Source organism: Uloborus diversus, chromosome 9 (assembly GCF_026930045.1).
Source record: "Uloborus diversus isolate 005 chromosome 9, Udiv.v.3.1, whole genome shotgun sequence".
Taxonomy (NCBI): domain Eukaryota; kingdom Metazoa; phylum Arthropoda; class Arachnida; order Araneae; family Uloboridae; genus Uloborus; species Uloborus diversus.
The window spans coordinates 109,339,718-109,360,313 of record NC_072739.1 but is presented as its reverse complement, the minus strand read 5'-3'; the positions used below and the strand labels follow the sequence as shown (position 1 = coordinate 109,360,313).

The 20,596-nt window shown below is 34.1% G+C and overlaps 1 protein-coding gene across 1 annotated transcript in view; it reads left to right on the top strand.

The window, feature by feature from the left end:
* LOC129229936 (calsyntenin-1-like) overlaps positions 1-20,596 on the top strand; it is a 294,336-nt gene that overhangs the window by 251,962 nt on the left and 21,778 nt on the right. Inside the window, 1 exon segment of the mRNA XM_054864318.1 lies at positions 20,224-20,490. Coding sequence (XP_054720293.1) covers positions 20,224-20,490 — 267 coding nt within the window.

The following is a 20,596-nucleotide window of genomic DNA, read 5'->3' as shown; positions in this document are numbered from 1 at the left end:
TTGAAAAAAAATTTCCCCCCAAATAGCCAAATTTTCTTATAAAATTCCCCAACTTTTTTTTTCTCCCAGTTTCGCTTTTTTTTTTTTTGTCTTCTTTATCTTTCTTTATCTCTATCTTTACTAATAATAAAGCTGAAAGTCTCTCTGTCTGGATATCTCTCTGTCTGTCAGGATCTCTGTGACGCGCATAGTGCCTAGACCGTTCCGCCGATTTTCATGAAATTTGGCACAAAATTAGTTTGTAGCATAGGGGTGTGCACCTCGAAGCGATTTTTCAAAAATTCGATTTCGTTCTTTTTCTATTCCAATTTTAAGAACATTTTCCGAGCAAAATTATCATAAGATGGACGAGTAAATTACCAAGCTATCATAACGTGGGCAAGACAATTGGCGAGAAATTCATCATGCATTGTATATAAATATACAGAGGAACCAAAACACCTTTTAATTTTCTACTGCGGTCAAAGCCGTGCGGGTGCCGCTAGTCATAAATACAAGCGACTGACTGAAAGTTAAGAAATAGCCTAATGTTTTTTTTTTTTTCTTTTCTACTTGCATTTACTACTCTGCTTCTGTATGTACATTTAAACTATGATTTTTGTATATATTTATCCAAGAACGTTCTTCATCACTTATTTTTATCTGTTTCACTTATCAACTAGTTACTCACACAGAACAATAATTCGAATTCCGTAGCATAATGTTCCACATAATGCGAAATGCGAATTCCATAAAGTTGAGCAAAGCTAAACCAACGCTATTTGATACAAACAATGTAACTACTACTTCTTTTCGTGAATCTAAAAGGAAAAAAATTCTTTTTTCCCCGAGGTTTTTTCTTTCCCCAGGTTTTCCCCCAAGAAAAAAAATTTTCCCCAAAGAATTCCCCTCAAAACTCATTTCCCCAAAATTTCCCCAGAGAACACCAGATTTTCCCAAAATGGGGAAATTTCCCCCAATCTGACAACACTGCGCTATTTTGTAATTAGGAGCTGACCATAAATGATGTCGCTTTTTTTCAAAGGTTTTTGACCCCCTTCCTCCTTATTGTCACGAGGTGTCACACTCCATCTTACTCCCTTCCCCCTCGTCACATGTCTCGCTATTTTCCAGTAACATATAATCATGAAAAAATACGTGAAGTCACGCTTTTTCTTCAGCACCCCCCCCCTCACCTCCATGTTAAAACTTCATGCCCACCCTGACATCATTTGTGGAAAGCCCCTTAGTAATTTACGCATCATGAACTGTACATTCATACAAGGTACATAAATATAATATGTTCTTTTTCCCCCAACATGCGTTTATTTCACCCTTTTGGGGCCAAACCCGAGTATACTCGGGTTGATCCATATAACTTTTGATTGGGCGTGATCCTGCCATCAAGAAGGTTACAAAAGAGATCGGTAAATTAAATAATTATTTGTCTAGTATACGGCTCACGCATAGTTCGATAAAGATTAAAAAATAGGTATGCACTCATACCTGTTTTCTTTCTTTCTTTCTTTCTTTCTTTCTTTTTTTTTTTTTTTTTTTTTTTTTTGCGCGCGGTATTATGATTAAAACACACTTAGACGACACACTTTAAAAAGACAAAGGATAAAACTCAATACCAAAACCATAATGAATAAAAACTATCGGATAATAAAGAGTTTTAGAGGGGAAAAACTGATAGGCATTCAATAACTGATTAAATAAAATATAACATAAGATTTTTTCTTCAAGTCAAAAGATTAATTTTTATATTAGTTTTCGAATCTTGATATTCTTTGAACGATACCGGAAGTTCCTTTTCAGAATTAATTGATATCATTCGGGATCACTTTTTACACAAACTGGCGGTTTCGGAGTTATATCCTTTTCCGAGAATCTTCGAATTTTCTTATCGGTTTTCGGATCAAAATAAAACCGCATCGGAGCTCGAAAATTCAATGCTCGAGAAACAGGGAGATAAATCAACTGTAACACAAAGAGCGTAGCGAAATCCGTTTCCAACTGATAAAATTTTGAAATAGGTCCCCAGACGATAATTTGTTTGTCAACAAATATCCAATTCTATATATCATGTAATCCTAGTCTTTAAATCTTCTGTTCGGCGAAAATAAAGTATTTTAAATTCCACTTTTTTTTTGGGTAGGATGTGAACATTATTATATCATAGAAACTGTTTCATCTTTACGAAACTTAACACCATGCAGTATTACTGGTATTACCACTTAAACACCTAAATTGTATTTGTACACCTCCCTAGGACGAAGTGTTGAAACGCTGTAAAACCAATCTTCTAGCGTTCAAATAATTTTTAATTAAAGTTTTTAAAATCCTCTTGAAACAAGGATGATATATTCATGCTTGAATCTGAATGTCAGCTATTTCTTCAGTTTTTTGAGAAAGTTCTAGGTTTTCAGCCACTTTTTTAAAAAAAAACTTTCTTATCCCTCCCCCTTTTTAGCCTCCTTTCCCATCAGTAAAAGTCAGAAAAAGAAGAAAAAAGCATGAAAGAAGGCTTAATGCATCCTAAAAATATCGCAAAAAACAAAAAAAAGTCAAAAATAAATAAAATAATTAAAATAAATATTGAAAAATTAAAAATTGGAAAGTAGGGTATTGAGATGGGGAAAAATGTCTGTCGGTCTGTCTGTCTGTCTGTCCCCCCTAATAACTTTTGAATGAATCGTCCGATTCGAACAAACTTTCTTTTTGTTCGAAAGATATCGGCGAGGACACCTCATTCCCATATTTCACTTTTTGATTTGAACTATTTTTTGTTCAATTTTGAACAGTTCAAAAAAACTTAACATTAGCGCCTACGGGGAAATTCAAGGCAATTCCGAACTGTGAGGCGAATTTGCTTCAAACAAACTTTGTAGGAAAAAGCGTTTGATGAAAAACTTGTATATAAAATATATTTTTGATTTGAACAATTTCCCGTTCAATTTTGAACAGTTCAAATTCCTTAACATTAGCGCCTACGGGGAAACTGAAAGTCAAAGTAGATTCCGTACTTGAAGGCGGATTTACTTCAAACAAATTTTGTTGGAAATAGCTCTTGACGCCAGACTTCGACTCCGAGAATTTAGAGGCACTTGACTCCGACTCCTGTGCCCGATAATTAATCGGACTCCGATTCCCCGACTTCGACTCTGACTTCGTAGCCTTGGCAAAAATTTATACACGGACGACAAATGACTGACTCCGATTCTTAGATATTCGACTCCGACTCCTTTATCTCAAAATGAGATTCACTCCGACTCCGCAGCTATGGTTTTGACTGTGAAATAATTATTGTTGATTTGACTTGTTTTTATTTTTACGCTATAGTTTTAATTTAGGTATTCAGTTTTCGGCGAATAAACTCGAAGTCATTTATGTTTCTACATAAAGATATGCGCAGACGATTTTTTTTTTTTTTTGACAATGAAAATTTTTTCTTTAAGTTGACATTTTATTGTTTTTATTTATTTTGGTAAGTGCATTAATTCATTTAAAAAATTGTTTTTGGCAACAGGGGGGAAAAAAACGATATTTTTACTTTCTTCTATCTAATATATAGAAGAAAGTATTGGATTCGTGCAAATTTTCGAATTTCGAATTTTGACGGATTTGAACGTTTTGAGGTGTGCTGAGTCCATTTCGACTATTTTTGGAAAATGTCTGTCTGTCTGTCTGTGTGTGTGTGTATGTGTGTCACGTCTGTGTGTGACCAGTTTTTTGTGGCCGCTCTACAGCAAAAACTACCGCATGAAATTGAACGAAATTTGGTACACATATGTGCCCCTATGTGAACTTGTGCCCATTGGTTTTTGGCGCGAATTCCTCCAAGGGGGGTGGAGCAATAGTTACGCGTGCTTGCTATTCCTCAGGAAGTAACTGGCGGAATCAAACAAAATTTGGTCCATATGTTGCCCCTAACAGGAGCAGGTGCTGGTTCAATTTTGGTGTCAATAGCTCAAACGGGGGTTGAGTTATAGAACTTTTTTTGTCGTCAATTGTGACTGCTGTATCTCGAGAAATAACGAACGGAATTAAACAAAAAATTTTTGACAAGTAGCCCTTAGTGGGTATAAGAGCTGATTTTATTTTGGTGTCAACAACTAACTAGTATGTTGTGGCCATCACGAAACTTTCTTCTATATTTTTCTTTTTTTTTTTCTGATCCCTCCCCATGCTTGACGAGGAAGCAATATTCCCAACAAAAACAAAATTACGCATGCAAAAACTTGACGACCATCCCAATGTCTGAATTATTGCAAAAGCAAAGCAAAGAGCGAAAATTGAAAGTTATTTTAAAAGCCTTGCTTGAATTAATTACAAATATTTTATTTGTTAACAAACATAAGATGGCAACAGTTAAAAATTTTAAATCATTGAGATAATATTTCCGATCATTTCCATGCAATTAAAATCACGAGAAATACGCAGACGACAATCTATTACGATTTATCTTTCTTATTGTTGCATTAATAAAGCTATTTTTATTCGCTAAAAAAATAATGATAATAAAAATAAATCAGCACCTCCTGGCGCGATTGGCGCCAAAATTGAACCAAAGCCTGTTTACATATGGATTCACATATATTCCAAATTTCAACCAGAACGTAGCATTACTTCTTGAGATAGGGCACTCACAATGGAAAAAAAGAACGGGCGATTGCGCTACCCCCTTTTTAGCTGTTGACACCAAAATAAAATCAGCTTTTATACCCACTAAGGGCTACTTGCCGATAAATTTTTCTTTCATTCCGTTTATTATTTCTTGAGATATACAGCAGTCACAATTGACGACAAAAAACGTTCTATAGCTCAACCCCCGTTTGAGTTATTGAGACCAAAATTGAATCAGCACCTGTTCCTGTTACTGGCAACATATGGACCAAATTTTGTTTGATTCCGCCAGTTACTTCCTGAGGAATAGCAATCACGCGTAACTCAAAAAACGTCCCATTGCTCCACCCCCCTTGGATGAATTCGCGCCAAAAACCAATGGGCACAAGTTCACATAGGGGCACATATGTGTACCAAATTTCGTTCGATTTCATGCGGTAGTTTTTGCTGTAGAGCGGCCACAAAAAACTGGTCACACACAGACGTGACACACACACACACACACACATACACACAGACAGACATTTTCCAAAAATAGTCGAAATGGACTCAGCACACCTCAAAACGTTCGAATCCTTCGAAATTCGAAAATTTGCACGAATCCAATACTTTCTTCTATATATTAGATATAGAAGAAAGTAAAAAGGGGGGGTAGCGCAATCGCCCGTTCTTTTTACTTTCTTCTATATCTAATACATAGAAGAAAGTATTGGATTCGTGCAAATTTTCGAATTTCGAATTTTGACGGATTCGAACGTTTTGAGGTGTGCTGAGTCCATTTCGACTATTTTTGGAAAATGTCTGTCTGTCTGTGTGTGTGTATGTATGTGTGTGTGTATGTATGTGTGTGTGTATGTGTGTGTGTCACGTCTGTGTGTGACCATTTTTTTGTGGCCGCTCTACAGCAAAAACTACCGCATGAAATTGAACGAAATTTGGTACACATATGTGCCTTTATGTGAACTTGTGCCCATTGGTTTTTGGCGCGAATTCCTCCAAGGGGGGTGGAGCAATGGGACGTTTTTTGAGTTACGCGTGCTTGCTATTCCTCAGGAAGTAACTGGCGGAATAAAACAAAATTTGGTCCATATGTTGCCCTTAACAGGAGCAGGTGCTGATTCAATTTTCGTGTCAATAGCTCAAACGGGGGTTGAGTTATAGAACGTTTTTTGTCGTCGATTGTGACTGCTGTATCTCAAGAAATAACGAACGGAATCAAACAAAAATTTTTTGACAAGTAGCCCTTAGTGGGTATAAGAGCTGATTTTATTTTGGTGTCAACAGCTAAAAAGGAGGTAGCGCAATCACCCGTTCTTTTTTTCTATTGTGAGTGCCCTATCTCAAGAAGTAATGCTACGTTCTGGTGGAAATTTGGAATATATGTGAATCCATACGTAAACAGGCTTTGGTTCAATTTTGACTCCAATCGCTCCAAGAGGTGTTGATTTTTTTTTTTTTTTTTTTTTGCGAATAAAAATAGCTTTATTAATGCAACAATAAGAAAGATAAATCGTAATAGATTGTCGTCTGCGTATTTCTCGTGATTTTAATTGTATGGAAATGATCGGAAATATTATCTCAATGATTTAAAATTTTTAACTGTTGCCATCTTATGTTTGTTAATAAATAAAATATTTGTAATTAATTCAAGTAAGGCTTTTAAAGTAACTTTCAATTTTCGCTCTTTGATTTGTTTTTACAATAATTCAGACATTGGGATGGTCGTCAAGTTTTTGCATGTGTAATTTTGTTTTTGGTAGGAATATTGCTTCCTCGTCAAGCATGGGGAGGGATCAGAAAAAGGAAAAATATAGAAGAAAGTTTCGTGATGGCCACAACATACTAGTTTTCCATTGTGAGTGCCCTATCACAAGAAGTAATGCTACGTTCTGGTTGAAATTTGGAATACATGTGAATCCATACGTAAACAGGCTTTGGTTCAATTTTGACTCCAATCGCTCCAAGAGGTGTTGATTTTTTTTTTTTTTTTTTTTTTTTTGCGAATAAAAATAGTTTTATTAATGCAACAATAAGAAAGATAAATCGTAATAGATTGTCGTCTGCGTATTTCTCGTGATTTTAATTGTATGGAAATGATCGGAAATATTATCTCAATGATTTAAAATTTTTAACTGTTGCCATCTTATGTTTGTTAATAAATAAAATATTTGTAATTAATTCAAGTAAGGCTTTTAAAGTAACTTTCAATTTTCGCTCTTTGTTTTGTTTTTACAATAATTCAGACATTGGGATGGTCGTCAAGTTTTTGCATGTGTAATTTTTTTTTTTTTTTTTTTGTTAGGAATATTGCTTCCTCGTCAAGCATGGGGAGGGATCAGAAAAAGGAAAAATATAGAAGAAAGCTTCGTGATGGCCACAACATACTAGTTATTATTTTGATATGATGTATTTATTTTAATGAGCTTATGAATTTTAACTATATTTTTTTCGTTTTGAAAGCTGTTAAAGATTTTTTTATTGGAAAAAAGTGTATTTATTAGCTGCTTTGTTTAATTTTTTTTTTTTTTTTTTTACGCATCGGTTTTTTTAGATGAGTGAGGAATATTTTATTCCTAGAAATCAGCTTTTAAGTATTTTGAAAATATGTTTGAAAATCGCGATTTTAGCTAATTTTGAGTATATTGATCAGGTACAAGAAAGTAGTATGGGTATACGGGAAAGTAGGCTCGTCTAGTTCTAGACAGAACTTCTTGTTTTTTTCTTTCCATGAAGCATAAAATTTCTCCAAGCAAAGAAGTCTTAGAGTACTAAAAACCTATGTGTTATGCACTGCACTATCTTTTTTACCTGCATCTCAGATTAAAATGAATGTTGTTAACAGTAAACTTTTTTTCCCCTCGATAGAATGGGAAAACTCGGAATACGAAAGAAAATTTCAAACCAAGAATTTTGTTGTTATCATTAGAACAAGTTTATTTTATTAATACGAAGTTTGAACCTGCTTTTAAGAAGTTGTTTTCCGACTACTTGGCCCCAGAATTGTTATTACCAAACGAAGAGTGTCAGTTGCTTTGAAAGATGAAAGATGGCGGAAGATAGTTTTCGATTTGTGACATCGCGGGCCTTATATGCCCCACGTGCAGTAGGTTCGGCACCACTGTGTTATTGTCAAAATTATTTAAGTCGTCGATTGATGTTTGATATACCGTGGACGCCGGTTAGTTGAATCAGTGGTAAATTGAATCAACCGCTTTAATGAATCAAATTGCCAAACTCTGGAAAAAATCCAGCTTTATTGAACTAGCCGCTTTATTGAATCAGCCGCTTTATGGAATCAAAACTGTTTAGAACAAATGTGATTCATATAGGCGGCGACCACTGTATAAAACTTTCGAATCTGATCGCGTATTCATTTTCATAGATGGGAGGGGGTGGGGAAACATTTTTGCTCACCGATAAGGGAAATCAATTTCTTATTATCTGTAAGAGAGAAAAGAAAGATAAAAGTGGTGGAATGTTCTTCTGTCTGTGAGGGATCGCTTGTTGGAAGTCGACATACCTCCTACCGCTGCTCTCGAATCCATCAAGCTAAGTGTCGTTCTTTGCTCCATAAAGAGTAATTTTGTTCTTTTCCTCGCATCTTGAGACGTGTAAAGGAATTTTTAGTAGCTTCGGTGTTTTTTTTTTCTCTCTCTCTTGATTCCTCGCGAAGCAAAAAGGGCGGGAAATGCCAGTCACTTGAAAACTTTAATTTTGAGAGCGGTGTCGTTATTTGTATGTTGGCGAGGTAGTTTTTCACTTTAAATGGATTGCACTTTAATGAATAGGGGGTGATTGATGAAGTTTAATAGATTTTTGTTTTCGTGGGATTTTTTTTCTTTCTATTTGAATAAGAGACTTTCTTTTTGAACATCGACTTGCTTGTATTTGATTTACAATTAAACTCCTATAAATTAGACGGAAATATTTTGTTATTTTTGCTGCATGAATGTGGCGATTTTCTTACATTATGCAGACTAATGGCCAATTTGCCTTAAGTAAAACACACACAAACACACAGACATTTTTTGGGGGAAAAAATCAGCATTAGTTTTTCATTTTCTTTATTTAGATTTTAATTAACAATTATTACTGTAATGAATGTAATGTGAGATATTTTGTCTCAATGTTCGTCATTTCTTCGATTATCTAAGTTTGTTAAAGTGAAGTGATGTTAGTCCAGAAGCCGTAAGTGTATTCACATTTTGTTGTTCTGTAAATATTTGACCATAATGTCGTGATAAAACTTTTTCCTAGTCCACTGAATTTGTTAATGCCGAGAATATTTTTCTCGCTTTTTGGATAGTACTGCGATGGCTCATCCTATGTGCGAAGCGTGCCTAACGACTGTTGTCAGAAGGGGTAGGGGATGACGAAGCACTTGTTGTGCTGTCTACTTTATGAACTTGTTGTTAGATTCTAATTACTGAATAAGCTAACTAGACAGTGGCGTAGAGCCTCAACTTTATAGAGGCCCCGAATGGCTAAAATTGTTTTAGTCAATGGCTAAAGCTGTAAGACCTGACTTCAGGGGGACCCCGAAAAAAGCGTTTGACCTACGGCCCCCAGATATCTTTTAATCGGGCCCTGCTTGTTGTACAATTATTGTAAGAAGTTCTATACTATCTACAGTTTTCATGCTATGCCGTTGTTAGTATTTAATCCCAGGACCATAGACTGCCTATGCCGCTGGGCGGTGCGCGGTAAGTCATGGAAATTTCTCAGAAATTGCCTTTTATTTACAGAATTTCGTCAAACCCGAATTTGAACTCTTTAACAAAATACTTGTTTGCAACGTACTCGAATTTAATTGATTGATTACCCAGTTCTAAAATATCTTTTAACTCTGCATCGTCGTTAATATTCAGGTTTGTCATTTGTGATGGTTCAAGCTCAGAAGTATCTTCCCGAAATTCATAGTGCGGGAAGGTCAAACTTTGGTTCTTGAATTTTTGGATACGTCTATTTCTGACAAGGGATTAGTCAAGATTGTAGGATGCTAAACGAACTGGTTGGCTGGAAGACGAAGGAGGTTTAGGAGAAAAAACCTTTTAATAAATTGTATCTGGAAACTTTCGAAATTTTTCTAAGGAAGCAAAAATTGTGTGAAAAATTGAAGATTGTGCCGTAAATTTTAGATTTAACGTGTTCCGAATAGTTGCATGATTAATGTACCCCCTCCCCCCACCATTCAGTGTTTACTCTCACTCTCTCTCTATCATTTCTCTTGGAGGTCTAAAGAAAGACATTTGTTAATAGGTCGCTACCAAGTGAAATAAAACAAAACTTTAGGCATTTCTGCATCTGTTAAATGAGGAATTATTTTCTCATACATCGTCTCTAAAATACGAAAAGTTGATTGTTTCATTGATTAAGTCACTCTTGTCTGATGCACATAGTTTAATTTATTATTATTTTTTAAATTTAATCAGTCAACTTGTCCTCAATGTATTGTACCAGTCAAAATAAAAAAAGAAGTCGTAAACTTCAAAATTGGATGAAATGAAATGTGGGAAAGTGTACGAAAGAACTTTTGCTTACTAATTTTTATGATAAACAGTTATAAGAGTTTTACTGAAAGCATAGGAATGATATCCGTAAGTTGTTTTGGATGCATGTTGACTCCACCGCTAACCAGTAAAGTATTTTTGTTGCAGCACAAAAATAATGCTTCAAAATTAAATTCTTGTTCCGTCGCCATTACTGTCTTGTGAAGAATTTATTCTCGGTCTTTTTCTTTCTCAAATTCACTTGTTTTGTCATTCGGATTTGCCACCGTAAAGAGATCAATTACCGCTGAGGGTTTCGCTCGCCCATTGCGCGGTTACCTCTCCCCAACCATCATTGACTGAAGACTTTTCAGACATTTGTGGGAACGTGTTCAGTTTCTCAATTAACTAATCGCGTTAAAACTCTGCCTTTGTTTACTGGCGCGAAATTAATTTCAGAGCTTTTCAGCGCAGCTTTGTTCTGTGGCGCAGCCTCTGATGCTAATTCAGAGCTGTGTTGAGTTGTCTGGCGGAAACATTGATGCTTGTGGAAGCGATGGGGTGGCACGTTTTCGCGGAAAAGGGGGATTCGCTAATTGGAATGTAATTATTGACTGGGCGGGGTGATTAATTTTTCACTAAGCTAGTAGTACAATGTGATGGAGTAATTTGAAAATGTCTACTCTTTTGTTATTTCGTATCGTGTTTCGGAGAGTACTTTTTTTTCTGTCAGTTGTTGTAATGAATACTTCTTAAGCCTAGTATGCATTTTTAAACACGTTTCGAAGGATTTCACTAGAAACATTTTTTCAATTTCACGGAAATAATATAAGAAAGCATCCAACAACTGTTTGTGTAAATTGAAGATTTATTTTCAATTGCGCAATGCAGAATTGCTCGTTTGTGACGTACATTATGTGTAAAATCAGCCTTATACATTATGTGTAATACATTATGTGTAAAATGAAGTCCTTTCATTTCAAACTCCCCCCCCCCACCCCTCCTTGGGAAGTTTTGTCTTTTTTTCCCACGTCTTGTGTTTTGGGGGTAACTTTTTTTTTGTATTTAAACTCTTCCACAAATACATTACATACATCGTGGACAAATTCACTCAAACTATATGACACCCACTTTTTTATTAACACCTAATGGGTATCAAATATGTAGGTTTTACTCTTTATGTGTTCTATGTTTTTCTACTTGCGGTCTTAGAGGCTGTATGTTTATGAAAAAAAAAATAGTACGTTATGTAATTTGTAAAGCTGGACCACGAAAAGAAGGCGGATGCCCTTGAAGCGAAACATCATTTGTATCATTTGTAATAGATAGAATCTGCCAGAAAGCATTGAATAGTAAGAGGAGGGATGGTCTCGCTAATCCTATCTATTCCAAAATAATTACTAACAACCTATTATAAATAATGTTTTTGCTTCAAGGTCATCTGCCTTCTTTTCGTGGTCAAGCTATAAATGGTGATAGTTATATCTCAACGTTTGTGCAAATTTCTTCGAAATTGAAGGGTAGATCTGATATAATAAATCTGCTTTAGATTCAAAAATTAATTTTTTTTAAACATAAGCTGTCTTCGAAAACCTTTTTTTTTAGTTTACTGCTAGGCAATTCTTCAGAAATACGAACATTTTGTCCCACACGTTTCAGCTCATAATGCTTCATTAAAAATGCTAATTTAAAAGGGTAATAAACCACATTTTGTTGCTTAAGAAATCACGGACGTGTGGGATTTCTAAAGCAAGTAATTTTGTTCAGTAGCTTTAAAATTTATTATTTTTAATAAATATATGAGCTGTCACATCTGGGACAGCATGGCGACTTTTTCGTGAACTGAGCCTACTACGGATTCTTCGTTTAATTAACTTAAAATGTATTTTTGAAGATCCAACACCTGTGTCTCGCCAAATATGCCCTTTTCTCAGAGACCGAAACTACGGTTATTTATACTAGTTGGAATACAACTGCAGTATCTAACGCCTTGTGCATCTGGGTTTCTAGAGTATACAGTGTTCTCTATCAGTCCGTTTTTGTTTTTATTACTCACACCATAACAGCCGACCATTTAATAGAACCCTGCTCTTAATAAAAAATAATGTTATTGTCTTCTTGAGACTTGTGCGGCCACCCACGAAAATGGGGGGGGGGGGGGGCTCTGGAAATTAACTAGGCATATTTCGAAACATAACTTCTTTCGACGCTACCTGGTAAAATATTCTGAGAGAGAGAGAACGTCAATCGCGAGGCAAATTTGCCTAAGTTTATTTAAATTTTCTTCGTAACACTTCTCCTTTTATTGCTGCATGCTGCATAACATTGCATTTTATATACTTTTTACACGATTAATTTACAGATAAGGAATAGATTAGTATAATCTGCTAGAAATGTTTGATACCATAATAAATTTATCAGAAAGAGAGAAATACTTTTTATACACTAAAATACTGATTCGGAACTGTGCATGGAGTTAATATGACTTAACTGACTGACATTGTAACATTGCGTAGAGAAGTTTATTTTCGATGCTAAATCGGAATTCGTCACTCTCAAAAAGTTGTTCCTTCCCCCACTTTGGGGCTAAAGAGGTGTCCTTAATGGATTTCACTGTGACCTCCCGCGAAATTTCGTTAATCGAAACATTTTGTCTTACGATTCGGCAAATTTTGAGACGACACTAAAATGTAAAAAAAAAAAATGTTTTAATGAGGGTTTTTATGTTTTTTCTCATTTGATGTAGTTAGTGTGTGTTCATATTTAATTCATTTGGACAAGATTAGGAGTTTTATTTGGCAAATTGAAAATTCCCCCAACCAAAGAATTGAAGTTCGAGGTCCCCCCCCCCCCCCCCCCCCCCCCGCTTTTTTATTGATTATTTTGTTTTGAAGACATTACGATTGATTGCATTGTAACTGAACTAGCAAGACTAATGAAAAGTATTGTGCCTTACTTTCAATTTCTAATCACCATCCATTAATTTGTACGCGGTTTTTACACTTTTGAATGTTTAAGATTCATTTAATTCCTGTCTGGTTTTATTTCGTTTTGAATTTTATGAAAGGGTAAAGAAAAGGCGCTATCACTGAACTGTGTGTGGTTCCTATGAATTTTCGATTTTACTTTTCTTTTTAATGCCTGGAAAATTTTAATCATTTAAAACAGATTAAGGAAGTATATTGCCTGTGTTAACAGATTATTGAAAACCGATCGCGGTTATTGCTTTTTAACCGTGCCTGTGCTTCCGGTTCCATGTTAAAACAAAGGATGTGTCGATCGATCCGAAGAGTGTATTGTTCCATTTCAGGACGAGTATTGATTTTCGGTTCTGCAGAATTTAAGTTTTCCATTGAATAATGCCTTTTGTTAAAACTGGCTTTTGTTCCCATCTCGTAATGTTTTCGAAGTTAATAGTTTTCGGGGCTCCTGTCGTGAAAGTGGAAAGTTGTGTGAAGTTTTCATTAGATATTTTTCTAAATGTAAATTGTTGAGGAAAGAGAGATATAAAAGTATTTGGTAGTTAAGATGGTTGCTGTAACTTTATGGCCTTCAATATGAATTCGTTTGCGTTATTTTATGAGGAGTATTAACTTGTTTAAATATTGTTCTAGATTAGTACTAAGCGGTTTTGTAATTTTTAATCTGTATGTTTGCTGATTAAGCCTATTTAAGTGGAATGTAGTGTGACGATTTAATATGGTTTGAATGTAAACAACTTAATTTTAAGAGTGTTTTGAACTATTGAGGTTTTACAATTAAAAAAAGTTACCAGAAAAAGAAGTATGGTAGTTAAGTATTAATGAGGAACGTTTCTTGTATTATCGCGAACTGCATTTTTGAAATCAATTTGCGAAGTTGATTCTATGAAAGTGCGTTTTATCAAATGGGGGATTTACTGTAATAATTTGAGTGATACCCCCGAACATAAAATATTTGTTCATGTAAGAATATTGAATAAATATTCTTCTGCATTTATAATTAAACTGTTCTGGCAAAAAAAAAAAAAAAAATTATTCAATATGCACTTAGTTCATGATACTCCACACAGTCAATAGATAACACTTCTGGTGCTTTTTTTTTTTTTTTTTTTTGTGCGTGTGTGTGTTAGCGAGACTAGCAAGACTCGAGACTTATGTATTGAATGACTTGAAGAAGTAAAGGAATTAAAAATGGAACATGACTATTTCAAGACGGCAAGTTCACGAAGTCAAGGAATGTAAATAAATTGATAAAAGAATACGCCGATGATTTGATAAAACATTAAATAAGTAAATGAAATGAGCCATTTCGCTTTGTCCCGCACGAATAACAGTACAATACATTTAAAATACAGATAAGCTTAATACAGTAGAACCTCTCAATAAGAGACATTAAGAGGACCAGACAACTGGTCCCTTAAAAAGAGTTGTACCTTTTTTGGAGGTAGGCGAATTGATGCTTGCTGTGTGCTTAAGTCAGTATAAGTTCATAATACATTGAAACTAATAGCATTTAAGAAGATAAATATAAGAAATGCTTCCTATATACTAAACAAAATTCAGAATTATTCAAACTGAGAAAAAAAATTAAACTTCTATTAAATATTTTTGGGGATCAAAGTTTTGTAAGTTATTTTCATTGATTTCAATTTTGAATTAATATGTTACATGAATTTTTTTGATGTCATGTAATTAAAATGCAAAAAACAATGTGATCACATTTGAAGTTTTCTACAGAAAACTTACCATAGGCGGCACGCTATCAGTCGGGGCTGAGCCCATATAAAGAAATTGATGAGGGGAAAGTATGAATGTAGTTCTCAGCGACATTTTTAAAATACATATATTTCTACTGCATTTATCCTTTTTCTTTTTGTAATTTTACTTTGTTACTGTCACTTAAATAGAGTACCTTAGTAAGAGGCAAATACGTGGAGGTTCCTATTCAAAGGAACTGGGACCAGAAAAAGTGTCCCTTAAAGGATGTACTACTGTAATTAAATATTTTAAATGCTAATAAAAGGCACTTTATCATTTAATAATAACAAAAATAAGTTTTGACTTACAGCAAAATATTAAAGTATGAGTATCAATTTTGGAAATCGATTCTGTTATCATATTTTTTTGATTAGGGTAATTTTTTCTTGGCTGGAATAGACTACATGTGTTACTAAATGGTAAAAATATTACTAGATAGATGGCACTAAAAGTAGAGTAAATATTTCACATTTCCCCTTATTCCCCAACTTAAAAGTTACTTAGTTTATTTTGTAGTTTATAAAAAACTACATCAAAATGTTGTTTTTCTTTTTTCTTTCCTTTTTACTTCTTTTTACAAAAAAAAAAGGAAGTATTGTATTCGCGAAAAACATTTCACGCAGAAATCGACGTTAATTTCCATTTTACTCACCCCCGAATGAATGTTAAGTTTTTGCCACTCGACCACACGTGGATAAGTGCCTAAGAACGTATAGACACGCGAACCATTTTGACGATTCCCGATTTAGTTACAACGAGTTTTCTCGTGACGTCTGTATGTTCGTATGTATGTCGCATAACTCAAGAACGGTATGTCCTAGAAAGTTGAAATTCGGTACGTAGACTCCTACTGGGGTTTAGTTGTGCACTTCCCCTTTTGGTTGCATTCGGGAGTTTCTAAGGGAACTTTTGTCCCTTTTTTTTTGGGGGGGGGGAATCATTGCTAATTTAGTGGTGTTACAATTTGGCAGACACTTGACGATATCTCGCCAGTCTTTTGGTCGTTTAGTTTTGTCGCGAGCTTGGCGACAAATTTGGCGATTTTTTAAATATATTTTTTTAAAATCTGGTTTCAATTTGGCCACTGTTGGTGATATTTAGAGAATAAATTATTGAATCACACTAAAATTACCAACAATGGGAAAATGACATTAAATTAGAGTAAAAGGAAGTCATGTGAGGCACACATCAGCTCGTTTACTCTAATAGATGAGACTAATTCGACTTTCTTTCAAAGATTTCTTCCCGAATTATGGAGGAGCGATTGCGAAAACTTTTTGAGCGTTCCATATCAAACGGAAGAACGAAAATAATAAGAAACACTCTTGTTTATATTGCGTATTTTCCCGCATCGTGTGTTATACCACTGAAAACTCCCGCGCGGGCATACCTGCGTGCTTTCCCGCTCGTGTGTCACTGCCCTTTTTTTTCTGTGGAAATATAGTAGAAGACAGTTGTAACGCACACCTTGAGACCAGAGGTTGGGCGTTATTCAGGTTTTGTTATCATATAGAATTATAGATCATTCTACAAATTGAAAAAAAAAATCAGAAAATATGATTAAATTTGCATATTGAATAAGTTTTTACTACAATGAGTATTCTGCACAAATTATGCAATTTAACAAAGCGTATAGCATCATTCCCAAATAATAGGTTTCATTAGCAAAAAAAAAGTGCATTACCGTGCAACACTTTCACTTTATTCATGGTTTGCATAATAGCCGCATTTACAAGAACTATCTGGTACTTATTCATTGTGAATACTAATTATTCAAAAGCTTAGAAATAATATAGGAAAAACTTTCAAAATTCAACTAGCCAAAGAATTATGTTGAAGAGGCGAAATAAAGTAATGTTTTTAACTGAAAAACCTATTGTTTACTTCTGAAAAGTTGAGCGTTTTATAGAGAATTGCGTTTTATAGGTCGGCGTTTCAAAGATATTCCACTGTAATTACTCAGTCTATATTTCGTATGGATAAAGGTATATGAACAAAACTGCCTTCTGATGTTCAAGCAAAATCATTAGTAGTGAAGAAAAAGAACTCTGTAATGCGAACTTGATGCAGGAATAAGCACAGTATTTCTGCTTGAAAAAAAATGTATCGACTTTTTTTTTCTTGCTTAGAGATGTGTTTTTCTGTTGCTAGGCAAGGTAGATGATTTGACCTTGAAATTGTAGCTAGGGTTGAAATACCTTTCCGACTTGGAAGACACGATCGATGTGGGGTTCGGAATTAAGATCCCCGTTCGCTCTCTCTCTCTTTTTCCCTTCTTTTTTTTCATTGTCCCTTTTTCCCTCTCTTCAGTTATGGCAAATCACTGGAACAGCAATTTTTCTGAAGAAGAGGGAGAGAGCGAGGCTGAAATGAAGGGGGTGGGGTGAACTTTTCAAATTGAATCATTTTATAAATACTTTATAATTTATTAAACTTCAAGAGATTTTTAGATTAGATCCACAAAAAGGAATTCTTCCTTTTTGGATCGTATTTGTTATAAAAGATAAGAAATAATCAACATCTGTATTTCATAGCGCTTAAGAACGTCTGAAACAGATTATTTTCAAATTAACAGAAATTTTCAAATTGAATCCAATTTTATAAATACTTTTATAATTCATTAAGCTCCGAGAGATTTTTATTAAATTCTTCTTTTTTTGGATCGTATTTGTTATAAAAGATAAGAAATAATCAACATCTGTATTTCATAGCGCTTAAGAACGTCTGAAACAGATTATTTTCAGATTAAATTTTAAGCCTCTTCAACAATTTTTTTTCACCCATAACTGATTGCATTTTAAGTTGCTATTTTTAATTTAACTAACCACAGGTAGAAGAAGCACATGAGAATATGATATTTAAAAGTTTCTGAGTACTTTTTTCATTTGTTTTAGAATTTGAAGTTATTTTTTTATCATGAAAAGAAAAAAGAAAAAAAAAAGGAAAAAGAGAGAGAGAGAGAAATTGTTGAAAATTCGTTTTGTACGAAAGTTTTATTGATGATTACTCCTGCTATTTTTTTTTTATTATTTATTTTTTTTACTTGGATAATCGTAGGTGTCGGAATATATTGTTTCCATTTATCTACCATTTGCATTAGCTAGTATGTACATTTCAAAAGAAGAAAAATTGCCTGGATTATTGATTTCATTAGGGTATTTGAACATAAATTTTCAGACAATTTATTGTGTTGTTGTTTATTTCAGAGTTGTGTTATGCTCAATTAATTTTATTTATTTTCAAATTTTTTTTGAATATTTTCAAAATAAACCTAAATATTAAAAGCAAATTTTTGTCTAGACAATTATGCTTCACAATAGTCTTATTTTGTTTCCAAAATTTCATATTCTATGTTGGTTATTACAGTAAGAAACCTATAGATTTTTTTGAGTAAGGTATTTAAGCTTGCAACCTTAATCATGTGCTACTTTAAGTTAGGTTTTCTCTTAATTGAAATGTAATATATGAATTTTTAATGTTCATACTCAGAGGACAATTATACAGTTGACATCAAAATTTTTATTAAGATAAAAAGAGAATATTCCTGTTTTGTTTTCATATACAATTTTCCTACTTGTGTTAAATATTATTCTGAGACTAAAACCCTAAATATTTTTCAAAAAATTACATATTTTCGTTTTTGGTTTTCTTTTCCGATCCCAATTGTTCATTAACTTTAGATTTTTTTAAAAATAAAAAATGCATTTTTAAATTTTATTATTCCTATGCTTAAAATGTATTGCTATTAATTATACAACTGTTGCCACCAGTGGTGTTCCCCCTCCATATACGTTGTATACTCTCAAACATTTTTTAGACACATAACGTATACCCTCAAGCTTCAAAAAGTTTCATATTATGTACATAATCGCATACACATATTGTGCGTAATGGATTACTAGGAGTATACCCTCAGAAAAATTGATGGGAACATCACTAGTTGCCACTTCCATTTGATAATTTTTTCATCATCAAAATTTGAGTGAAAATTTGGTGCTTCTGATTTCCTGAATACAAATACAAATGTGATGACCAGCAACAGGCTCTGGGCCCAGATAGGCTGGTCCTAGTCAATTAATTAGTCCCCAATGAAGATCAATGGCCCTCTTAAAGCTATCCACTACCTTGCTCATTACCACCTCTTCCGGTAAGCTATTCCAAGTGCCCACGACCCTGCTAAAGTAGTAGTTTTTCCTGATTTCCAAGTTAGCCTGAGATTTAAATAGCTTAAAACAATGACCCCTTGTCCTGCTTTCCCCGCAAAAATTTAATCCATTTACATCTTTCATATTGATAAATTTAAATAACTGAATCATGTCCCCTCTGACTCTCCTTTGCTCCAGGCTATACATGTTAAGCCTATTAAGTCTGGTATCATAATCTAAATCTGAGAGTCCCCTTACTAATTTAGTTACCCTTCTTTGAACCCTTTTCAATACAAAAATATCTTTCGTCAGATAAGGCGACCAAAACTGAACAGCATACTCCAAATGAGGTCTTACTAAACTCCTATATAAAGGCAGAAAAACTTTCTTAGATTTGTTTGAAATAGAACTAATGATAAGCCCAAGCATTTTGTTGGCTTTGTTACTAGCAATACTGCACTGTTGACTAAACTTGAAGTCCTGATTTATAAAGATACCCAGATCCATAACATTTTCTGCCTGATTTATGACTGAACCCTGTAAACGATATCTCATACGCTTATTTCCATGACCTAAGTGTAGCACTTGACATTTCCCTACATTAACTGCCATATGATTTTGTTATCTAAATGCATTTTCACGCTTTGAAGAAATTTCTTGGATCTTCAAAAGAAATGCAGGTGAATTGATTTCAGAATTGAACCTTTGCATGGTCTTTCAAGACACAAATAGAAGATAGTCTTTTACAAAAAATCTAGTTGATCAGACCAGAGTCAGCAACATCTCCTTCTAAATGAGTATTGTTACTTTTCATTCAGGATAAAAATGATGTTCATTCAATCTACTGATATCATTTCATTCCCCCATACCCCCATAGCCAATATAGACAAGAAAGACTTAATGTACAAATATTTCGATCAATTCGATATTTTTGGCTTTTGGTCAGAAAATCAAAGTGAAAATAAATAAAAGAAAACAAAACAGTGTTATAAGCCGCAAATTTACAGCAAACTGCATTCACGTGTTCCAGGGTTACGAGTGACCCAAATGAACTTGTATGCATTTTCCTGAAAATTTGCCTCGTGTTTTATTTTCAAGCATAAAGGTATTTGAATGAAATATCCTTAAATGATTCAGTTTTGTAGTGTATTACTAAAATTTGCATATTATAATTTTTGCCTACATTTTATTGCATATTTATTGATTTACTTATCTCAATTAAATTATTTATTTCCTCCCATACAGGTGCAAGTTCAGATAGTATTGACCTTCTTCCTAGTCCTGGTATTGGAGCAGAGTGGACCAGGGGTTTGCCCACTGACGATGGACATGAGAGTGACCAGATATATGAGTTTGATGGCACTTCTAATGCTGTGGTCATACCTGAAACAACCCTGAGCCACAATCTTACTGATAATTTTACTGTAGCATTCTGGATGAAGCATGAAGCTTATCCTGATCAGAATGATACACATATGAAGGAGCACATCATTTGCAATGCTGATGATCACAGTAAGAATCATTGAAGAGTTTTTCTTTGTTATAGGTATTTCCAGGGTCTGATTACTGAATAGGCCATCATGATCTAGGCCCTCCAAATGAAGGAAATTACTTTTGT